This window comes from Gossypium hirsutum, chromosome A11, assembly GCF_007990345.1.
Source record: "Gossypium hirsutum isolate 1008001.06 chromosome A11, Gossypium_hirsutum_v2.1, whole genome shotgun sequence".
Taxonomy (NCBI): Eukaryota; Viridiplantae; Streptophyta; class Magnoliopsida; order Malvales; family Malvaceae; genus Gossypium; species Gossypium hirsutum.
Genome location: NC_053434.1, coordinates 11,546,945 through 11,567,977, shown reverse-complemented (window position 1 = coordinate 11,567,977; position 21,033 = coordinate 11,546,945). Strand labels below are relative to the sequence as shown.

Here is a 21,033-nt window from a genome sequence, read left to right as displayed (position 1 = left end):
CCAATTTTGAGATGTTTTTCCCTATCATTATGAACATAAACTCCTTAAATACCTAGGGGAGATGAAGCCTAAGACAGATCTTATTACTATTTGAATTATATGATAAATACTTATTCTTATTCTTAATTGTGAGTTTTAATCCTTGTTTTAATATTTCAGGAAATTAATTCAGGTTTTGATGTGCTTATTCAGTGGAGCAAAAGCCCCTGTTTAAGAGTAGATCCCCCATAATTAGGCGGAGTTACATGCAATCTTAGAGATAGGACGACATAAATCTGCCAGAATAGAGTCAAATCTAATAAAGGAATCTATAGATCGAGTTAATGCGACAATAGAGGTTTTAATTAGAAAGAGATTTCAGTTAATCAACCTAGAGTCAGTTGTTTTTAGTCTCGAGAGAGATATTAACATAAATTAGGGATTTCTACAGATTAAGTCAAGTGAATAAATCGTCTAATTCTGAAGTAATAAGTGAAGTCTAGATGGATTCTTCCTTGGGTATTGTCTTCTTCATCGGTTTTTCAAAAGTATTTTTTTCAACTTTTATCTCTGTCGTATTTTTAATTCAATTAAATAATTAGTCTTAGTTTAAAAACATACCTTTAATTCTTAGACTAGATAATAAAAAATAGTAATTACTAGTGGGCAATGCTGATGATCATCGTTGCCGGGTAATCCGGGATGACATCATACGGAGTATAGAGTTGGTTGGGCTTTGCGAGGTCCTGTTTAGAGTGTTTGGTGGGACGAGCTCAAAGCTTTTTTGAGGAGTGATGGGGGATGGAGAGGTGTGTTGGCTGGATGATGGGGTATTTTTAGAACTCATTTGCACTCAGATGTATCTGATTGATCTGTTTAACTAAATTGGGACTTGTGAATGGTTGAGAATTACTGTTACTGTAACTGAACGTCGACTAAGAGGCACTTGTGCCTATGTGACTTTTGTAAACTCTGACTGCGACTGTCTGACTAGATTGTTTCTGTGACTAATTGAGATTTGTTGCTGCTCTGTCTGAGTGGTACTTATAATTGAATGTATCTAACTGATTGAGTTAAAACTAGTGGCATAATAGCACTGTGTTTATGTAGCTGAGTGTAATTTTTAATATGCTTTAACAAATATCTGTCTGCCAGTACGTCCGTTTCGAACGTACCCTTTGGTTCTGAATAACTCTGTAAGTATGTTCTGTTTCTGAACTACTTCTAGTTCCCTATTTTCGTCTCTGTAGCTTAACTGGTCTGATCTCACACTGAGCTCGAGTAGCTCACCCCCTCTTCTGTTTCCCTTTTCAGGTACAGTTCTGGATTCTGTTAATGGACTCAGCACGCGGAGGTCTCGGATAGTCTCGCAAACAAATAAATTATCAGTTTTGTTTTTCATTATGATCTTGTTATTTGGTTAACTTTGAACTGTAAGGCTTTATAATACTGTGGTACAGTTTCCGTTTTAGATTTTCATGCGTACGTTTATTTTGGGTTTTATATTAAGTCTTATTGTAAATTTTGTTGATTGATTATTAAATGGATTTAAATACTTTTGGTTCACTGAGATGAGTTGTTTTGTAAAATTTTCCTACGATCACTTCGGTGATCAATGTAGCATTTCAAATTCAATCTAGACTTCTAGGCCGGGTTTGGGGTGTTACATGCATAATAACCCCTAAACTTTCACAACTTTTACAAATTAGTCCTTGTTTTACAAAAAAACAAATTCAAGTAATTTAATCCAATTTCACCATAGTCGAATTTCACTAGTGTCCCTAGTAGCTCACATATTTCATTTATTTCTCTTTTAAACCACTCAATTTACACTTTTCACAATTTAATCCTTTTTTGACATTTTTGTCAAAAATCACTTTACAAAACTAGTTTAACTATAAACGAACTTTCATAATCTATCATAATTCATCAAATTACTCAAGCATTCAACAATGTAAACTTGTTCAACCTTTAACAATTTCAAAATTTAAGGTACGGGCTAGCTAGAATACGAAGCAACGATCTCAAAAACGTAAAAATCATTAAAAACCGAGCTCAAAACACTTACCAAATTAACCATGCATTTTTCGAGCCCTAAAACTCAATCAATCCTTTCTTCTTTCTCAACATTCGGCCAACAAGAGAAAAAGATGGACAAAAATTCATTTTGTTATGTTTTAATTAACCTTTATTATCAAATTACAAATTTAACCTCAATGACATTTATTAATTACACCAAATGCCATGCCATTATCATCCAATATCATAATAATGGTCTAATTACCATATAAGGACCTTAACTTTAAATTTATATAGCTATTAGACACCTTTAGCTAATAGAACAACACTTTTACATTTTATGCGATTAAGTCCTTTTTCTCAAATTGACTATTCAAACGATAAAATTAGCTCACGAAATTTTGACACATATCAAATAACATGCTGTAAAAACAAAAAATAATATTAAAATAATTTTACAACATCGAATTTGTAGTTCTGAAATCACTATTCTGATTTAGCTAAAACCGAACTGTTACAATTAACGTCATGAATGATGCCAAAAACCAGTTATTATTGAGTGATGAATGCAAGCAGTGTTGGGAAATTCCAAAAGATCCAAGGTTACTATCACCTATCCATATTCGAAGGCTTTTAAGATCATTAACAACGTCATGAATATAATTTATATATGTTCATTCATGTGATGGAGGAAATCTTCCCAATTCTAGTTGAATGTATTGATGTGTATAAGTCCACTATATAGATATATATATCAAGTGACCATTTGATGAGGTTCCAAGTTCCTTCCAATTTGTCAATTCTTGTTCTTTCGCAAATGTTTGTTAACGTGGGTGAGGCTACGATTGAAACCACTGTCACAATGTGTGAATAAGTGTGGATTGCCACATACGAAACTTCCTGTCTGTCAGGGACAATGTTTGGAAAGTGATCGACTTAGACGTCAAATGGGCAATAGTTGAAGGTTCTAAAGAAAATGAAGGTTGCTACAAAGGGTTGTATAAAAATAAATATGACCGAAGAAAAATGATCCTAGACTGATAATTCATAAATGAAAACTGAATTGGCAATTTCGCAACTTTGTAATGGCACCTCATGTCTTATAATTCTACTTTCTTATCTTGATTCCATAACAAAATATTTCCTCAATTTTCCTCAACTACCAAATTTCACATTTGATGGCATTGGGATCTAAAAAGAATTGCCAAGTTAGAGAAAGAGTATGGAGTTGGATGAAAGAATGTAGTGGAGTAGAGACAATTGGCCGTCAACATTATGCAAATGCCTAACTTAGCTTCTTGTGGGGTATATGTTCTGGCTCATATCATATGGTTGACTCATAGAAGCTTGACAAATCGACTTTCGTTGTATTTAGTGATGGGGTTAGCAACGTCCTAACATGAAACATATCAAATTTGTTGTGGCAAATGCTTATACATTTTCAAGATAGGGAAGAAGTTAGTATCTAGTAAGAGCCCTCTAATAAGAACTTTTTAGGTCTGTAATTCAAGTGCATGTTATATTCAAGAAATAAAATCTCATAAGTCCGAGGTTGATCCATAAGGAAGTTGACTGGAACTTACAAGATTACAAGTATTATGTTAGATCAAATATTTAACACTTAGCTTTGGAATGAGTTTCGAAAACGAAAGTAGGAATAAGAAACACCGTAATTAAAAATAAAAATCAACGAAAGAAACTAATTAAAAATAATAAAAACAAATACCTGGAAGAGAATATGTTAACGTTAGAGGATCAACTATTGGTGCCGATTAAATTTTAGTACTCAATGTTATTACTCAATCAGAATCCGCACAAAATTGAGATCCTCATAAGAGAATCTAGCAATGTCCGTTCAACAATTAGGCATATAAATCCATGAACAAATGTATGTTCATCAAATGAGTATCCAATATGATTGTCCAATAAGTTAAGAGTTTAACAAATGAATCCATAAGTAAAAGATGGTGCAATATGAAATTTCAAATGTTTAACTTCAGTCTAAAAATATAACATATGATATTATAATCACTTATAACAAAGGGTGAAGCCAGAAAATTTTTTTAGGGGGGCCGGATGAAATTTTAATTTTTTATAGTTTACATCTTTATAATTTGTAAAGAATTAAATCAAATTTTTATAATTTTAGGAGGGGCCAAGTGCAATTTTATCATTACTAATTTAAAATTTTTAAAAAAATTTAAGGGCCTAAAATGTAATTTTATATTTTAAAGGGGCCGGGATCCATGCCAGCCCCTTGGCTTCGCCCCTGCTTATAACTTCAAAACTTATAAAAAAGATTTCAAATGTTTATGCCAATATTTATATGTTTTCAACAAATCAAGGTTAATTTATCCAAGCATTCATTGTGCCACCTATTGTCTATAACAAATAAAAGATCTTTACAAGTATGGAATTTACCTTAATATTTGTCAAGAGTTTTACCCTTCCACCTCAACATTGAGAACTTAAAATAACATAACAAAATTAAATAGCTCAAACTTAGATGAAAAAGATATATTAGATATAAGAAACTGAAGAGTTTACACAAATAAAAAAATTGACGAAGACTATAATTATAGAGGACAATGCAAAGGACTTATTATTAATAAATTGCTAAGCTCATTTCTTTATCATTTTTGAGTCATTTTTCAAATGTTAATTGCTGAATTTTTTTTATCTACGTTAACATCTCTCAATTGGAAAAATTCAAGGAAGTTATTATGGTCTTCATCTTGTACATTTATTGTAAAAATTTCAACTCCAAACTCTAAATATATTAGAAAATATGATTTAAATACGAAAATGCATCAAAACTTCCCGTCAATTTCAGTGCATGCTCAGTAGGGAATGGTTTTGCTTTTGCTTTGTAGTTTCTGCGATGGAGGTTGTAGCTTGTTTATGCATATGCGTTCAGTCTTCTTTTGATTAATGAATGGAGAAACGACGGTGATCACAGAGCGGTTGTGTTTAATTGCTTTAATGCTTTTAATTAAAACAAACATGGAGAAGGGCTCTGTTATCCAATTCAAAACAAATGTCTCCCCTTTGATAATATCAATTAAACACAAAAGGTGGTTGTGACATGTGGACTGTCAGTGGAACCTTCGTTAGTTGCAATGCCCACTTTGTTTTTTGGTTCTAAATAAGCAATGCCGGTTTGAATTGGCGTATAGCAATTATCCTCCATTAGTGGATAAGATAAAATGAATCATCAAATGAAATAAAGCTGTTTAAATAAGTCTGGGTTGAAATTTTGATCTAGCTTTAGTCAAAGAAAAAGCATAGGATTCTCAAAAACTAAGACTCCTAATAACCCAATATTCCTTCTCATCTAATCTAATCAACTTTTGTTTCCTCTTTCCTAAAAAATATTTGAATATTCTGGACTAGTACACGTCTTGTGATCAACCGGCAACACCCCGTAACCATCCTCGGAGAACTTGACATTTCCAACTCCACCAACATCTACTTTTGAAAATCACCTTTTGTTTTCCTGTTTTTAGTTTTTAGTGCTTTACTCTGTTAATAAACAATTAAAAACCTTTCCAAGTTTTAAATTTTAAACCCACAAAAATTATTAAAAAGGGCATTTTTTTTTTCAAAGGATAAAATTAAATTGAACAACATGCGCTTGCTGAGATGGTCACCAGCTCCGGTTTGAAGATAAAAAGTTTGGCGAAATCTTCAAAGATATGAGATTCCTGGTAGACATCCAATTGGGCTCGTTTTGGTTTTAGTTGAGGTACATTCCCACATAGCTATGTCTCACCTTCAAGTGTTTGTCAAGGTCAGGGTGTAGTTTCCCCCTGTCTTCTGGCTTTCAATTTCAAAGGTTATCTGCTTTTCTTTTTTTTGAATATATAAATGTAAAATTGCGGGGTTTATTCCGGTTTCTATTATTCTGCCTCTTTATTATTCACTATTGTGGAACTGCATTATAAATTATATATAAGGTAGAGGTTGGGAGCTGATTGTTGTCCATTAAAAGAAAAAAAAATCAAGTTTAATTGTTTTTCTGGGGAAGTGAAAATTCACTTATTCGACTAATTTTCTCTTTTGGTCCGTTCCATTGGGTCTCGGGTTATGACGTTTTGTTATTCCACTCTTAAAATTTCCTTCCTTTTGTTCTCCAAGTTAAACATTTCTATTGACCGTCTATTTCCCTATATTTTCTACAACTAATATGTGATTTTTCATTAACAAACTCAGGATCGTTTGCTTGCTCAAAGTCGAGGCTATGCTTTGATCAAAAGTGTCAAACTTTAGTTGGATTTTGTTTTCATTTGAAGTGAAAGATTAATTCATGTAGGCAAGGACTGAAGTAGTTTAGCAGTAATATAGGTACCTTAAGGTTTCAGAGGCACTGAAGATTTCTTTGAATGGATCACTCATATTTAAAAGAAACAAGTATTGAAGTAGATCTTGAAAGTGGTGGAACAATCAGTGAAGATGAAAGAACCAAAGGTCATGGTTCATCAAATTTGCAAACAAATAAAAATTTTAGTAGAGTTTGGAGTAATCTTTTGAGATTTGACAGCGTTGGCAAGGGCAAATATGGCGTAAACTCTTGTAGTAGTTCCTCAAGCTTTGGCTCAGTTGAGGGTGAGAATATGGAATTCTGGGTGGACAAGAGTTCAGAAGGGGAAGATAATCATGATCTCATGGCGCTTGTGGAGAAGAACTTTGCAGAGGATAATTGTAAGAAGAAAAACTCTAGGAAGCCTCCCAAGCCTCCACGGCCACCGAAAGCTCCTTTGTTGGATGCTGCTGACCAGCAGTTGGTGAGGGAGATAGCTGAACTTTCCATGAGAAAACGTGCTAGGATTAAACGAATTAAAGCAATGAAGAAGATGAAGGCTGCAAATGCTGCGCCATCATCAAGCAGTAGCCTTTTTGCTATGGTCATCACAGTTATCTTTTGCCTTGTCATACTCTTTCAAGGTATTTGATATCTTTTGAGTTCCAGTTAAGAACCTAGATAAAAATTATTCTCTTCCTAACAAGAATAAATCTTTGGCTCCTATATTTTAAACCAAGTTTTTCAAAAGCACTTTTCACAAGCACATCTTCACAGCACTTTCCAAAAACAATGAAAAACTAGCCCTTAGTAATAGTAATTAAAATGTACTATCTACTAGTATAAGCTTTCATGAGCAACCAAGTATGATTGAAGTCAGTCTCAGAGGTGAAGCATGTTAGTTTGGCAATCACAGACTTAGTCAATTTATCAAGTTCCAACTCTTTCAGAAAGATTAGCGTGCTGAATAAAACTTAGGCAGTATAATTACATGTATTTGAAGCTTAAACTTTGTTGACGAGCTTTCTCTGTTTCAACTGCATCAATTTATTGTGCCTTGACATGGAACAATTTCAACTCCTCCAAAAGTATTGTAAAGTTAATCATCTCTAGTAGGAAGTTTTAACTTAATGTATTTGCACATTTCAAATTCTAACTTCTTATGTTGGATAAGCCTTCAATATGAAAAGAAAAATGGAAAAGAGCTACATCAACTCTCTATTAAATTGTTTGTCCAGAATGAAAAGCCTTACATTGCGGAGAGTGTTGTAAACAGATTATTTTTGGAATGCTATATGAAGTTTTCTGTAGAAAAATGAAAATTTCTTTTCAAATTTAGAGAACTCTTGAGCAGTGAGCTGGAGCGTTAATATTTTCCCAGGTAGACAGTGGAAAAGAACAGGTCAGTGAGTTGACATCACTCGATTCATCATCTTGCTTAATTTTGAGAGATCTCTATCAGCTTATAAAGATCCTAATCAGCTTTTGTGCTTTGGGCATTCTTTGGGTCCTCCATGTATCATTTTTGGTCATGTCACTAATTCTTTAAGCCATTATCGTTAAGCTTGACAATTTGATTCCTAGACAAAGTATAATTTCTGAAGTAACTCTTCTAGCTCTTGTCATAAACCTTTCATGATAGAAATTGAACCTGAAGCTTGTTTCATCATATGGAATGTGATAAGCATTTAATGTATGTTAGAAGTGCTCTCCAGTTATCCATTTATGTACCAGTCCCTCCTTTGTTGGAAAATTTGAGGTTCACAATCTTTAACATCTACTATTTGAAGGAGTTTCTGACATGTCAGACATTGCTTGCAGGCATATGTTATAGACGCGGCACAACTGTGATGTTACAGGGATCTCCTGCACCAGCGGTTGGTGAAGGCTTGATTTCTGTTCAATTTTACAAAACCTTTCCTACAACTGAAAAACATGACCATGATCCTCCTAGGTACAAATTCCTCTCGTCATTTTTGGATTGAAAAATTCATTCCCAACAATACATGAGTTCAAGAGATGCCCATTTTTGTTCATGGTGACCATAAAATGCAATGAATGGTTTTTCTGAGTACATGTTGACAATGCAGCCTGTTAGAGCAGCAGGGTTCCAGTTCAGTTCTTGGAGGAGAAACTAGGAAAGTTGACTGATGATGCGAAGAAAATGGGTGAAGTTGCCAGTCATTGTGGTATTTTGCATGTCATGTACAATTGATCTTCTTGATCTTTATGTAAACAAATTTTGATGAGATACCTGGCTTTGCTGATTTCTGTATATCTGAGCTGTTGAATGCCAAGCACTCCAGTTATTGTACAGTACAAGTTTAGTTAGAAATGTAATTTGTTGGGACAAAATTTCATTATTTGATCCTTTCGAAACTGCGATATTCCTGCTAAAAGTGACAATATAAAATCCTAATTTCCTAAAATATGGATAAGCCAAGGGGGTTTAACAAGCCATTATTAGAATGTGGTTGATTCAAATGAGTGTTTCATTCGCTCCATACCTTATTTTTTCAAAGGATGCCTAGAGGGCACCGTATAAGGAAATTAAAATCATATTATTTATTTTTTCGTATATAGAATACAATATGGCTCAAGGACATATAACAAAATATATCTTAGTTCAAATATCAAACGAATAAAAAGAAACTAAATGGTTCTTCCCAGTGAGGAAGGAAGAATCAATTTTAATGGAATAAAAAGGAAAATCACAACAGATAAGCTGCTTTAAGGAGTGTTACTTTTAGGTTAAAGTTGGAGAATATTACAAACCTGTTTGAAGCTAAATTGGTAGTATAGTCAGAATGCTGAAAAGGAGTAGAAAGGCCAGAGCTAGACATATCGAAATTCGTGGCCGTCTGAGAGGACCCGAGCAGTCTATAAAATCACAACTCCAATTGCTGGAATCCACCAGTCACCATAAATAAATTCCCTGACTCTAAATTGATAAGCTTCCAGGGAGTGGATGACCCTGTATCCTTTCCACTTCACTCTACCATATGTGGCTGAACCTGGACCTCTGTTATCATATTCGGCATAGGATAAATCCAAGTCGGAGCCTCTGCCATCGAATTCCAACCATCCTCGTGGATCAATACAGTCGTCCAAGTAATTCTGCATCACAATGGTCCTAGCGCAATCTCTCCAAGGCCTTCCCAAGTAGGTTCCAAAGTTGCACCAAGTATGCAGATGCGGATCACGAAGCCCACCTTGTCCCACGGAAACTTCTCGTCCTTGGCCCATCACGGTGTTTGATTGCCCAGCGAGTGGCTTCCCGAGTGGATATGCAGCACCCGTGGAACACGGCTGCTGCATCACCGAAAATGAAATCCACCATCCCATAAATCTCGCACTCCCTGAAAAACTGGTACCCTCTTTCGGCATTAAGTGTATCCTGGAACCCGATTATTCTACACTTGTAAAAAGCCAGGTAGCTGGCTTTAGTTAGCAATGCCACTGCCTACTTTTTTTCAAGGCCAGCAGTAATCTGGAAAGTTATACCAGAAGCAACAAAGCCATCACCATTTATCTCTGTCATTTTGATGATTCAAGAAAGAGCAGTAAAACAAAAAATTAAACCCAAACTTATATAATTAATTATCTTCTATCTAAAACTATAAAGATTTTTTAACTTACCAATTGTTGCAGTCTCGAATATTTTCATGCCATCACCATAACTCCTGCTGCCTGTGATAATACCTCTTTCCATCCCTTCCCCAATGATTGTCAGATCGGTCTTCTCCTTGTTAATGACAATGTTCTCATTGTAAATACCTGCACATAATTTTATCCTGAACCGGCTTGAACCGAAGCTCGGAGCTGATGATATTCCTTGGGTAATGGTAGTGATATCTCCTGATCCATCCTGTGCTATGATCATGTCGAAGAGTGGAGCCAACTGACCCTGGCCTTCCCACCATACTGCCAAGATAGCTATAAACATGATATGCTTCCTTGCCGTTATCATCTTTACTCAAGTGCAGGAAGAAGATTTTTGAAATAACAAAGCAAAGAAATCCCTTTTAATTAACCAAACCAGGCATATGTGCAAGTGTAATTATAAAGACACTTCTTACATAAGTTCTTTTTTTTGGGGGGGGTGGGGGGGGATAGACAACAAAATTTTAAGAACTTTGTTCCCGCAATCAGGCCAAAAGGCATACAAATTTCTATTTATGATGACATTTTTCTGTAATTGTTTGTTCAGTTTCATGTCAATATCATTTACCATTATTAATATTGCTACTTCTTCATGGAGAATCCTTCCTGGAAATAGCAATTCAAACCTTCAAAATGTAAGGTTGGAATATCCATATTTGTTCTTTTGTTTTTATAATTTTCCAAAATGTCGGTTTCTTTCGTACCATAATGTAGAACAAATACAAAATGATAAAAGCAGTGGATGAATTTTAATCCAAAGCTGAATTATTTCTCATCTAAAAACTGATCGGATTGAGAGACAGAAGTTAAAAGCTTCATTTATAGACCTGTGGTTGTGTATTTGTTTATTCCATATAGTTCTTGTGCAAGGATTAACAGAGAGTAGAACAGTCAAAAGGATTTAAAAGGAGAACTTATTCAATAAAATGACTAAAAGTTCCAGAATTTACTTACAATATAAGTTTTTTCAATGTTTTGGCATCCTCTGGATGTGTTTAACATAAACCCATTTTTTAAGCTGATCATCGCTCGCACACAAGCATTCATATATATATATGCATGGTTAAAAATTGTTGTTAGTCCCTGTACTTATATAGAATTTGAGATTTGGTCCCTATACTTTAAACATTAAAAGTTCAATTCTCCTACTTTTTCAATTTAAAAATCTTAGTCCAATCATTATCTTCGTCGGTAGTTTTTGTCAATTTAATATGCTTATTTTTTATCAACCATATGCCACATTATATGAGGGCAACCTAATTAAATTCTAAATTGTCAAATTTTAATAGAAAATACTTGTTATATTAATTACTAAACTGAAATTTTTAAATAAAAAAAAAGTAGGAATTAATTTTTAACTTTTTAACCAGAAGGACTAAATCTCAAATTTTATCAAAATACAGGGACTAACAACATATTTTAACCTCTATATATGTATGTGAGGCCAGACCTGGCTATTCTGATATCTTTATATGGACGGACAACAGGCGGCATTAATGTAAGGGTTGGCTTAGTGGATATGTTTTCATGTAAGAAGTGTACTTGAAAATGAGGCTACCTACTGTCCAAAGTAACATGATATGAAAAGGAGATCTTTATATTGGGCATCAATATATAAACTAAGATCAGCACTAAAAAGAAATCAATCTGTAGAGTTAACCTTTATTATTTTTAAAATATATCATTTATATTTAATTATTAATATTCTTAAAATTTTTATGATTTTATAAATAAAATATTTTATTTAAATTTAAACTGCTCATTTTTTAAATAATAAATATTAATCTCTTTTTAATAGTAAAAGGATTAGATTAATCTATTTAATGAAAAAATTAATTTGATTCGAACTCTATTTTATTAATTTAAAACATAAAAATATAATTGAGTGATCCAAACTAGATAAACTTGGTACGTAGAGAACTAATATATTCAATCCCGCGGTCCATTAATTATTTAATTACTTAGGAAGAGGAAAGTAGTGCATGTTTGTTGTTGCGGATATGTGGGAGAGATGGGTTGAGTATAATGATCATCAAAATATCTACTTCAAAGCATTGTGCCTCCGTAGTTCACCGTTGGAAGGACACCGTCGATTAGATCGCTTGGCGGAATATATAGCCTCCTAGGGGTTGGGTGCCCGACACTTCGAAGCTCATAACCCATCATCAACTTGCTTCATCTTCCCCTACTCCACTGGTCCCAATTACATTAGGGTAGTTGATTACTTCAAGCACCAATTAATGGGAATGACTACGTTTCATTCATTTACGTCCACGATTCCAAACAGCAATTATGCATGCAGCTCCTTTCTTCTTCTTCTTCTTTTTGCCCTAGGAGTGCTCATGATTGCCAGCGATTTAGAAATTAGAGATGTATATGGTCACTAAATATATTCTTCTATTATAATCTCTAAATTTAAAAGTTGTTTAAAAAGCCAAAATTTACTTGCTTAAAATTTTCATCTAATCATCCCTTCTCTAATGATAAAAAAAATTAGAAAAATTAATTTTGTTGGACTATTTATTAAAGGAGATCTAAACTTTGATTTCATTATTTAATTTAGACATATAGCTTGATTGGATAATAAGTTACCTGATGCAATTAGTCATTTGAGCTAAATTATTGAACTGGGCAAAAAAACTTGAATCTAATGTGTTCTGACCCAATCTCTATGCCCTAACTTGAAGTATTTTCAAAAATACTCTTATTAAGAGCAGAATAAAAAAATTAATTAATTTAAATTCGAGTCAGGAACAGAATTAAATTTCGTATTAAATTTTGAGTTCAAAATCAATTTCTTTTGTGGGTGTCATGTTTCATTTGAGCACCAAAAAATTTATATACCATATTCTAATTTTGAAGTCGGGTACTTCAGGTGCTGATTTCAACCATGATGCTAAATAGTTTCAATCAATCTATTTTACTAAATAAATTTTTTTATTTCATATATATGGAAAAAAAAACCTACAAAACCCTGATGGTTTTTCATGAAAAAAGAGAGAGGATATTGTTGGTAGACATTCGCTAAGTGACTATATCACTTAGTTAACTTATCAAACAACTAGCTCTTTTATTTCGTAACAAGAATGACAAAAATCTATGATCATACCCATGATGATATGATTTTATGGCCATGGTGGTAGGTTTCACATCGATTTTAGTATTATTAATTAGTGTGTATTATTTTAGTGTTAAATCGAAATAATTAATATTTTTTTCTGTTTTAAAAATTTTTTGTCTAAATTAATTACATTTACTTGTTTCAGTTAATTTAATCAGAAATTATTGTGTAACTATTGAAGCATGAATAATATTAAAAATTATTTATTATGATGTTAATTATCTTGCATGGGACTCATATTAATTTATGTAGGGTAATTTTGTGAGTAGGCGAACCATACATTTATATTGATGGATGAGATAAATTTTGATTCCACCTGTATATATATCTTCAAACTACAAAAAGTTGTGTGAGGTAGTCGTCCAACGCTCATTGACTAATGTAAATTACGTGATCAGATCAGAACCCTTGGCACCAACTGCATGAATATATCTGACGTCCAACTTACAATTTGTTAATGAAAAAGTAGCTCTATATTATAATTTTAAACAAAGCAAAGCAGTACATAAACAGTTTACCAACTCCAGTTCTTACCAGCCAACCAAATTATTTGATTCACAGTCTTTTCCTTTTGGGAACAAATTCGGATTTGCTTGCACTAATATCGTTGGCCAAATTCAAATCAGCAGTTAAGGAGATAAGGATTTTATATTAGGGGAGTGGCCGAGAAGCTAATTAGAAATGACATTGGTTGATAGTGCGCAGGACGCAATTGAGGAAAGCATGGCTTCTTTAATTTTGTTAGTGAAGGCGCTTATGATCAGATGTCAAAATCATGATCTTTTGTCGAACAAGGTAGAGATTGAAGACAGCAACCATGATGTGAGACACCAAGGCTGCATTTGGATGCCCACGGGCAAGGAGGAGGATGCGTACACTTGGAAAATAGCTCATCGCCCTTGCATATGGCCTTGACAACCCAGCCCTACGTATGGTGTTTACTTTCTTGGTATTTTTCCTTTTTCTCCTTTCTGCATTACTCTGAGTAAAGAATTAAATGTATGACATTCTTGTATTTTATAACAAGGAACCTGGAAACAAAAATTAATTAATTTCAGATCAGATGGTAGCTGATATATTTATGTTCGCTTATTTAAAGCATGTATGTGTTTTTAACAGAAAAAAGAAGCTGAAATATAAACAAAGACCCCCGAAAGAAGAAACACAGCCTTTATCTAACCCTTGATCATAACTAGATTAGAATTCACTTGTTCCTCGTTTAGCTAGAGGCAATCTCTATATGAGCTTACATTGACATTTGACAGCATGTAACTTTTCTTTTTGAAACTGACGGTATGTGATTTTTATATATTATAAATTAACCACATTTTATTAATGAAATAATTAATGTTTTAAATAAAGTAAATAAAAATATTTTGAAAGTCTTAAAAATTAAATATGAACTTTCTTAACCACCATGGGACCTTAATTTGCTTGTCCCTACGGCTACATGTTAATGTTTTATTAAAAACTTTTTAATTATTATTAGTAATCAAAATTAGTTTAATTTTCAAAATTAAAGAATGGATCTTAGACGTGTTAATGATAATAATATTAATATGAAGTAAATATTTAATCAGTGTTAATATCAGATGAGTAATAAGATGCCACAATATCAATTGGTTATATAAGTGGAGTTTATTGCTGGTGAAGTGAGTCAGTGATATAACGGAGTCGAGAATGAGCAGGGTCAGGCCTGATGTTCCAAGCTTTAAAGGCTGGCGTTTTGATGGGCAGATTAATGGGCTCAATCTCAATAATCGCCCAAATGCGAACGGGCCGATAACAAAAATATACTAAGATAATGTTATTTGCACTTTGAAAATATTCCATTTAGTGCTTAAGTTTTGATGTAGACTTTCATAAAATTTTCAATGTGATATATGTACTTTGAAAATGCCTAATGTTATACTTAAATTATTATTTTATATATTATTTGGTATTTATATTCTTATAAAATGTGAAAATGTTTAATGTAGTGCCTGAACTATTAATCTATGTATTATTATTGTCCTTAAAGTTACCACTTTTACTAAATGAAAATTCGGCACATGAATTGATTTCTCAAATCATTAATTTCATATGGATAATATAACATTATATGAGAAGTTAAATAAAACAAAAGAAATGGAATTAAAATTAAATTAAATTTAAGAAATAACTAAACATAAACAACATAGTTTAACTTTAAAAGGTCTAAGTTTAGTTATTTTTTAAAATTTAATATAGGTTAATCTTTTTGTTTTATTGAATTTTTCATATAATAATATATTATTCATGCGGAATTGATAATTTAAAAAAAAAGAAAGTTTTTATATTGTTGAATTTTAATTAGTTGGTTTAGTATTTACTAACAATGCTAACTTTAGATACCACAACAATACACAAATTTATAATTTATATATCATATTAGATATTTTAGGAAAATATAAGTATTATATAATATATAAATTGATAATTCAATTATCACACTCTAACGTTTAAAAAAATTATGGGTATAAAATATGACAATTATCTCCAAAACAAAAAGGCGGGCAGCAGGCTGAGGTAAGCAGTGACAGCATCGTGATAGAAAGAGAGAATCATTTTCAGCCCACAATTTAATTTCTAAACTCCACTAAAACGTTTACTTGCAAGGAAGCAACTTATAAAACAATTGGCTGCTGCATCTGGGGAAAAAAGACCAAGGCCTTGGCTTTCCCTTCAATTTTCAATATGATTAATAATTATCTCACCCTATAATTAGGGGGAAGGCTACAAGAGTCAAGCCTAGCACCAATGGGTGCCTGCCTACTGTTTAAATTTTGGCTTGGAATAATCAGCTCGTTTAGTGTATGCATTGAAGAGTTTTTGTTGTCCGATAAAAAGTATTTATCAACTTGCCATTCTCTTCGATCCACGTTCATATTTAGTTACTTAATTTTCCATCATGCAATGACTCATTGCGTGGAGAATGTGTGATTGTTTCCAACGTGGAATGAGTCTAAATATATAAATTTGAATGAGAACTTGGATGAAACTGGGAAGAATAGATTCCATGGCAGGGTGGCATTGATGGGAGTTAGAGTTGACTACTGATTCAATGGGGGTGACTGGTTAGACTTTTGGAATTGGACATGATTTCAACGGTTTCGGCAGTTAGTGCTTGGAACCCTACGGCTACCGTTGAAAATCCGATGCAAAATGAACCCTTTTTTCCCTTCTGAGGAAGGCAGCACAGCACAGGAATATTTAGGCCCCTCTTCTTTTTTATTCCAATTTTAAATTAAACAAACCAATGATAAAGGTGCCTCTTCTAGAATCTCCAAGTTGCAGCAACAGTCACGAGATCTAATTCTTTGCTTGGATAAACATTAAGAAAATGTGCCAAAAGAAAAGAAGGATCCATGGGATGTGTCTCCACAGACAATGTTGGGGAGGGAGAGTTTTCATCCCACATTCTCACCCAAACTGTCAAACCATGCATTTGCTTTGGTATATTACAATAGAGACAAAACAAGAAAACAAGCATATATACATGATATATATGTATTGTACTTCCAGGATATTCCACAAAGTTGTGGTGTAAGTGCCACCACCTATGCAATTCTCTTCTTTAATTATTATCAAGTTTCTAAAGATTTTTTCAAGTTTTCATACAACTAATTCCAATTCATCTGCCTATAATAGCAATTAGATTATTTAGCACTCTTTTTCGAAAAAATTAAACTGCCATATTACTCAAATACTATTATTGTTATTTTAAGAGTGTTTTTATCTAATTTTTTAATTTATTTTTTAAATATATAATAATATACGTATTTACAAATACTACCATCATATCTTAAGATATTTTCCATTGACAAATTGCGTAACACTAGTAAAATTTGTTTTCAATAAAAATTAAACTATGAATGCTCGATTAATGATAAAAAGAAAAAACAGAGTATATTTGAGCAGGGCAAAGGATATTTCTTCAGAGCACACTAATAATTAATGCTACATATAAACCCTGACAATGTTGCGTGAATCATTTACATTCTAAAAGCAGTCGCATTTGGCGATGTTAGTCGAAACTTGTGTTTTTCATATTCTCCATCATCGTATAACAGTATGGGGACAATGGTTTAAAATAGAAAAAGTGGAAGCGTCACGCTAGCGAATTCATGTGGTTAGATCCCATCACGAAGCTGCTGCTGTAAAAACCAAACATTCTCTTCATTCCACACAGTGTCCATCGATGACTCCCCACCACCAACCAACAAACCATTGCCATGCTCCTCTGTCGCCTGGAATTCTTCATCTCTGCCCCATGTGGCCGCTCCCTCCTTTTCCAAACCTAACCCCTTGTGTAAGTAGTTTGAAAGGCTCTGTGGATTGTAACAATCGGTCAGGTCCGAAACGGAAGAGACTTGGGTGTCAAGGGAGTCTGATGACGTGCCTGATAATTCGGGCAGAAGACTTGGGTCAACCTGGACCGACCCACTCGCATTTGCGTAGCTCATTTGACTGCTGCTTATGTTGCTGATACAATCATTGTAGGTGGTTTTGGTGGTGGTAGAAGGTTGACTCGAGGGAGACTCGGATGAAGCACGGATCCGTTCAACTAAACGGGGGATCCAAACGTAACGCATGGCGTCCTTGAATTGTTTGCTATTAACGTCACAGTTAAGCTGCTTGGCCTGCTTCTGGACTCTTGTTCTCCAATAATTCTTTATTTCATTGTCTGTTCTTCCAGGCAAGTGTTGTGCAATTTTCGACCACCTTCACAGTTTCAAAAGAAGATTAGCCTAAGATCATTCTTATGTTTATTGAATTGCAGGAAGGAGGAAAGCCAGCAAAAAACCTGTTGCCCCAGCGAGAATGGAGTTCAAGAATCAATAGCTGCTCTTCGAGGCTGATGTTTCCTCGTTTGATTTCTGGTCGCATATAGTTCAGCCATCTCAATCTGCAGCTTTTTCCGGTTCTTCTCAATCCTGCGCACATTTCATTTCATACTCTGAGAAATTACGAATAAAAGCTAAAACCAAATTTGTTTCAATAACCAGGGAAAGAAACTACGCTATATATATTAACCTGATAAGCGAGCAACAGCGTTCCAGCGACCTTCGCCGTGGATATTGACATGCGCCTTAAGCATGGAGTCCTCTTCTTCAGTCCATGGACCTTTCCTTAGCTCCATCTCTTCTTCATTTCTTGAAGTTTCAGATATGAAACCTCTCTTGTAAACATCCATTTCTCAACTTAAAACAGGTTAATTACAGTCGGAGAGGCAAGGATAAACCTCTAAGCTGATTTGAGAAATGAATTTGTGATGAAGATAGCTTACGAGTATATTAGATAGGAGGATGATTATATAGACAGCGGCCAACATGGGTTTAGACTGAAACTAAACAATAATTTTTTTTCTCCTAATAAACAAGAAAAAGGTCATGTTTGACGATCCACGAGATTAATCATAGTAATCAAACTGATTAAGTTAATAGCAGAATACTACTATTTTATTGGACCCATTTGTGATTTTTTATTATTTTTTATTTTGGCATTTGACCGTCTGACTTTTCATATCTGTTTCAGGAGCACAATTGGACAAATCATACGAGTATGAATTGTGAAGACCAAAGAGACAGTCTAATGGCAAATAGATAAAAAGAAAAAGGGTCTTCTTATAGGGACAAGTTGTCTTTGTTTATTATTACGCATATGTCTATTGTTTTCTTCTGATATGGTTTGCAACATGTGAGATGATGAGACGACTTTGCTTACACCTTTTTGAAGGGCCAAGTATTACTGCAATCACGTCTAATTCTATTTGGTCTGTTTAGTTTAACGGTTGAATTGAATGAAAAATTAAAAATAAAGGAAGTAGTGAAATTAATTATTTTAGGGACAAATCACTTGATATGTGTTTAAATTTAATCGTAAAAATAATTATTAGCGATATTATATTAAAATCATTATATATAAAAAATATTAAAAATTATATTTATATTTAATATAAAATAAATTTATCCTAATATTATATTTATATTGATTAGTAACATATATTAAAATAAATTTATTTTAAATAATAATTAATATTAAATGAAAAAATATATGATGGGCAAAGATTTACAGGGGATTGAGGCCAACGCAAAGTAATGGTTGAGAGTGACAATATCCAAGTTATTAACGTGGTTAACTCCATGGATGCCAGAAGGAGCAGACTGGGATTGGTGAGAAGAATAGCAGGCCTTTGCAACATGGAGTGGGAAGTCTGTTTCTGCCACAGTTAAGACGACAATGCACCTCATCTTTATTTGTTTGACAACTCCGTACTGGAGTAGTAACATCTCACATTTCAAACATCCATCCTCTTCCAATTGAATTAAGCTAGAGTTTTACTCTCCTTTTCTCAACCCAAGTGCTTAACAGGATAAAAGAAACTGTCTGATTGAGACTTGCGTGGATTGGGAATGCCGTTGTTGATTCCATAAACATGAAACTTAACATAGCATGGGTATTAACTATTAAACGGTGTGTTGGAAGAATAATTGCATCCATTTTCTTTCTTTTTTCTCTTCTTTCTTTATCAACTTAATCGAGCATTGAATGAAAAAGAAATTATTTTTATTCTTTTTTCTATCTCAAATTACAATCTTTTCATTTTTTTTTCTTTTTTTCTTACTAAGCAAACTAAGTGTCAATTGATCAGCCTCTTCGGAAATTGAAACACACAGGATTTTGTATCCTACTTATATGACAAAAGGCCTTGCAAACGAAATTTTGTTTGCTTCTGTAACCAGTAATCCTAAAACAAAAATGAGTTAGGTGAGCTAGGGTAGTAGGAAGAATTTTAGGGTGATAGAGCAAAGGGAAGTCAAATTGGTAGCTGGTAAAGGATTGTGACTTGTATAAACTGTTTTCCACTGATAAACTGAAAGCTGAAACGGATCAGCCAGATTGGTGCAAAATGTATACTTTTTTTTCCTGCAAATGGTGTGCTGACAGAAAAAACAAAAAAAACCCCACAATTTTCTCTTAAATTATCAAGTTTTATACATGCAAGTATCATTTTCAAACTGAAACTGAAAATGAAATATTGTTTTTGACCCCCCAAAAAAAACCCACAAATTACGTTGATAAATGGATGATGGGGTTGGTTCTTCTAGTTTTTGCCACCCATCATTTTCGTTCAACCATTCCAAATCTACAGTAACTTTTCTCAATTCTTCACACGTAAAGTAGTTTGAACTTTGAAGGTGTTATCATACCATCATGAGATATTGGTCGTAATTAGTGTGGTTCAACATCTGATACATGATAACACAAATCACCAACTACTCCTACTTTAACAGGGAGTCTCCCTCTTCCCTGTACTGAAAATCCTGAATTAAGCTTGCCTCGTCATTATCAGCAGAAGAAGGATGATTTTGTAAATTCAGATAAGGGTGCTATTGACTATAATATTCATGAATTGCCCTACCATTTCATATAAAATTATCAGTATCAAATCAGTTATCTGCTCCCCAGCCTAAGCCTTTTGCAGTTTTTAAATGAAGAGGAAGATGGAAGAACCCCCGGATTAACAATTGCAATTTTTCTTACGCGTAATATTAAAATCGCTTTTATAAATTACTATAAATTCTATCACAAGTATAAAAATCATGTATTAATAATACAAGTTTGCGTTTAAAGATATTAGTATAGAAACAAGAAAAACAAGTGATGGACGTGTTGGTTGAGTGGTAGTCAGTTTGGCAGTCAAAATAGAAGCTTCTTGCTTCCTACACTAAAATTCTATTTCAAACCTCTTTTGTTCTACATGTAAGGTATTTTAACAGTCATCAAAACTATAAATATATGAAAACAAAGACTATTAGTTATTACAATAATGTTAATGCTATCTCCTTTTGACTTAAGAAAAGCATTAAACAATAGAGTTCCCTTAATCAAATGTAAGGGAGAAAGGCACTAAGTAATAGTTCCAATT

The 21,033-nt window shown here is 33.4% G+C and overlaps 3 protein-coding genes and 1 long non-coding RNA gene across 6 annotated transcripts; 2 read left to right on the top strand and 2 right to left on the bottom strand.

Moving 5' to 3' along the window:
* The first annotated feature begins 5,280 nt into the window (after nt 1–5,280).
* LOC107895303 (uncharacterized) lies at nt 5,281–8,661 on the top strand. Of its 2 annotated transcripts, none has more exons than XM_016820612.2 (4): nt 5,281–5,743; nt 6,211–6,942; nt 8,120–8,252; nt 8,389–8,661. In XM_016820612.2, exons 2-4 carry the CDS (start codon nt 6,381–6,383, stop codon nt 8,447–8,449), a joined length of 756 nt encoding a protein of 251 aa, XP_016676101.1. In that variant the 5' UTR covers nt 5,281–5,743; nt 6,211–6,380; the 3' UTR covers nt 8,450–8,661. The 2 variants fall into 2 exon arrangements, with proteins under 2 accessions (XP_016676101.1, XP_016676100.1); XM_016820611.2 differs by having other exon boundaries at nt 5,281–5,833.
* An 84-nt stretch (nt 8,662–8,745) lies between these two features.
* Nucleotides 8,746–10,303, bottom strand: LOC107894395 (pectinesterase/pectinesterase inhibitor PPE8B-like). Of its 2 annotated transcripts, none has more exons than XM_041081053.1 (2): nt 9,938–10,303; nt 8,746–9,832 (listed from the first exon to the last, which is right to left on the bottom strand). In XM_041081053.1, the coding sequence occupies exon 2, from the start codon at nt 9,683–9,685 to the stop codon at nt 9,179–9,181; it is 507 nt and encodes a 168-aa protein (XP_040936987.1). In that variant the 5' UTR covers nt 9,686–9,832; nt 9,938–10,303; the 3' UTR covers nt 8,746–9,178. Both variants share the same exon structure in this region, with proteins under 2 accessions (XP_040936987.1, XP_040936988.1).
* A 3,185-nt stretch (nt 10,304–13,488) lies between these two features.
* Nucleotides 13,489–15,012, top strand: LOC121209748 (uncharacterized). Its single transcript, XR_005904846.1, has 2 exons — nt 13,489–14,031; nt 14,771–15,012. It is a non-coding gene; the product is annotated as an uncharacterized lncRNA (long non-coding RNA).
* Nucleotides 15,013–16,901: 1,889 nt separating this feature from the next.
* On the bottom strand, nt 16,902–18,632 carry LOC107895302 (transcription factor MYB108). The gene is made up of 3 exons (XM_016820610.2): nt 18,138–18,632; nt 17,908–18,037; nt 16,902–17,825 (listed from the first exon to the last, which is right to left on the bottom strand). Exons 1-3 carry the CDS (start codon nt 18,295–18,297, stop codon nt 17,234–17,236), a joined length of 882 nt encoding a protein of 293 aa, XP_016676099.1. The 5' UTR covers nt 18,298–18,632; the 3' UTR covers nt 16,902–17,233.
* Between the last annotated feature and the right edge of the window lie 2,401 nt (nt 18,633–21,033).

Excerpts from the sequence above, each read along its gene's own strand:
- LOC107895303 (XM_016820612.2), top strand. The coding sequence starts at position 6,381 with ATGGATCACTCATATTTAAAAGAAACAAGTATTGAAGTAGATCTTGAA. Across the intron at positions 6,943-8,119 it reads CCTTGTCATACTCTTTCAAG|GCATATGTTATAGACGCGGC; the intron begins GTATTTGATATC and ends CATTGCTTGCAG. Across the intron at positions 8,253-8,388 it reads CATGACCATGATCCTCCTAG|CCTGTTAGAGCAGCAGGGTT; the intron begins GTACAAATTCCT and ends TTGACAATGCAG.
- LOC107894395 (XM_041081053.1), bottom strand. The coding sequence starts at position 9,685 with ATGCCGAAAGAGGGTACCAGTTTTTCAGGGAGTGCGAGATTTATGGGA.
- LOC107895302 (XM_016820610.2), bottom strand. The coding sequence starts at position 18,297 with ATGGATGTTTACAAGAGAGGTTTCATATCTGAAACTTCAAGAAATGAA. Across the intron at positions 18,038-18,137 it reads CGCTGTTGCTCGCTTATCAG|GATTGAGAAGAACCGGAAAA; the intron begins GTTAATATATAT and ends AAATGTGCGCAG. Across the intron at positions 17,826-17,907 it reads CATTCTCGCTGGGGCAACAG|GTGGTCGAAAATTGCACAAC; the intron begins GTTTTTTGCTGG and ends GAAACTGTGAAG.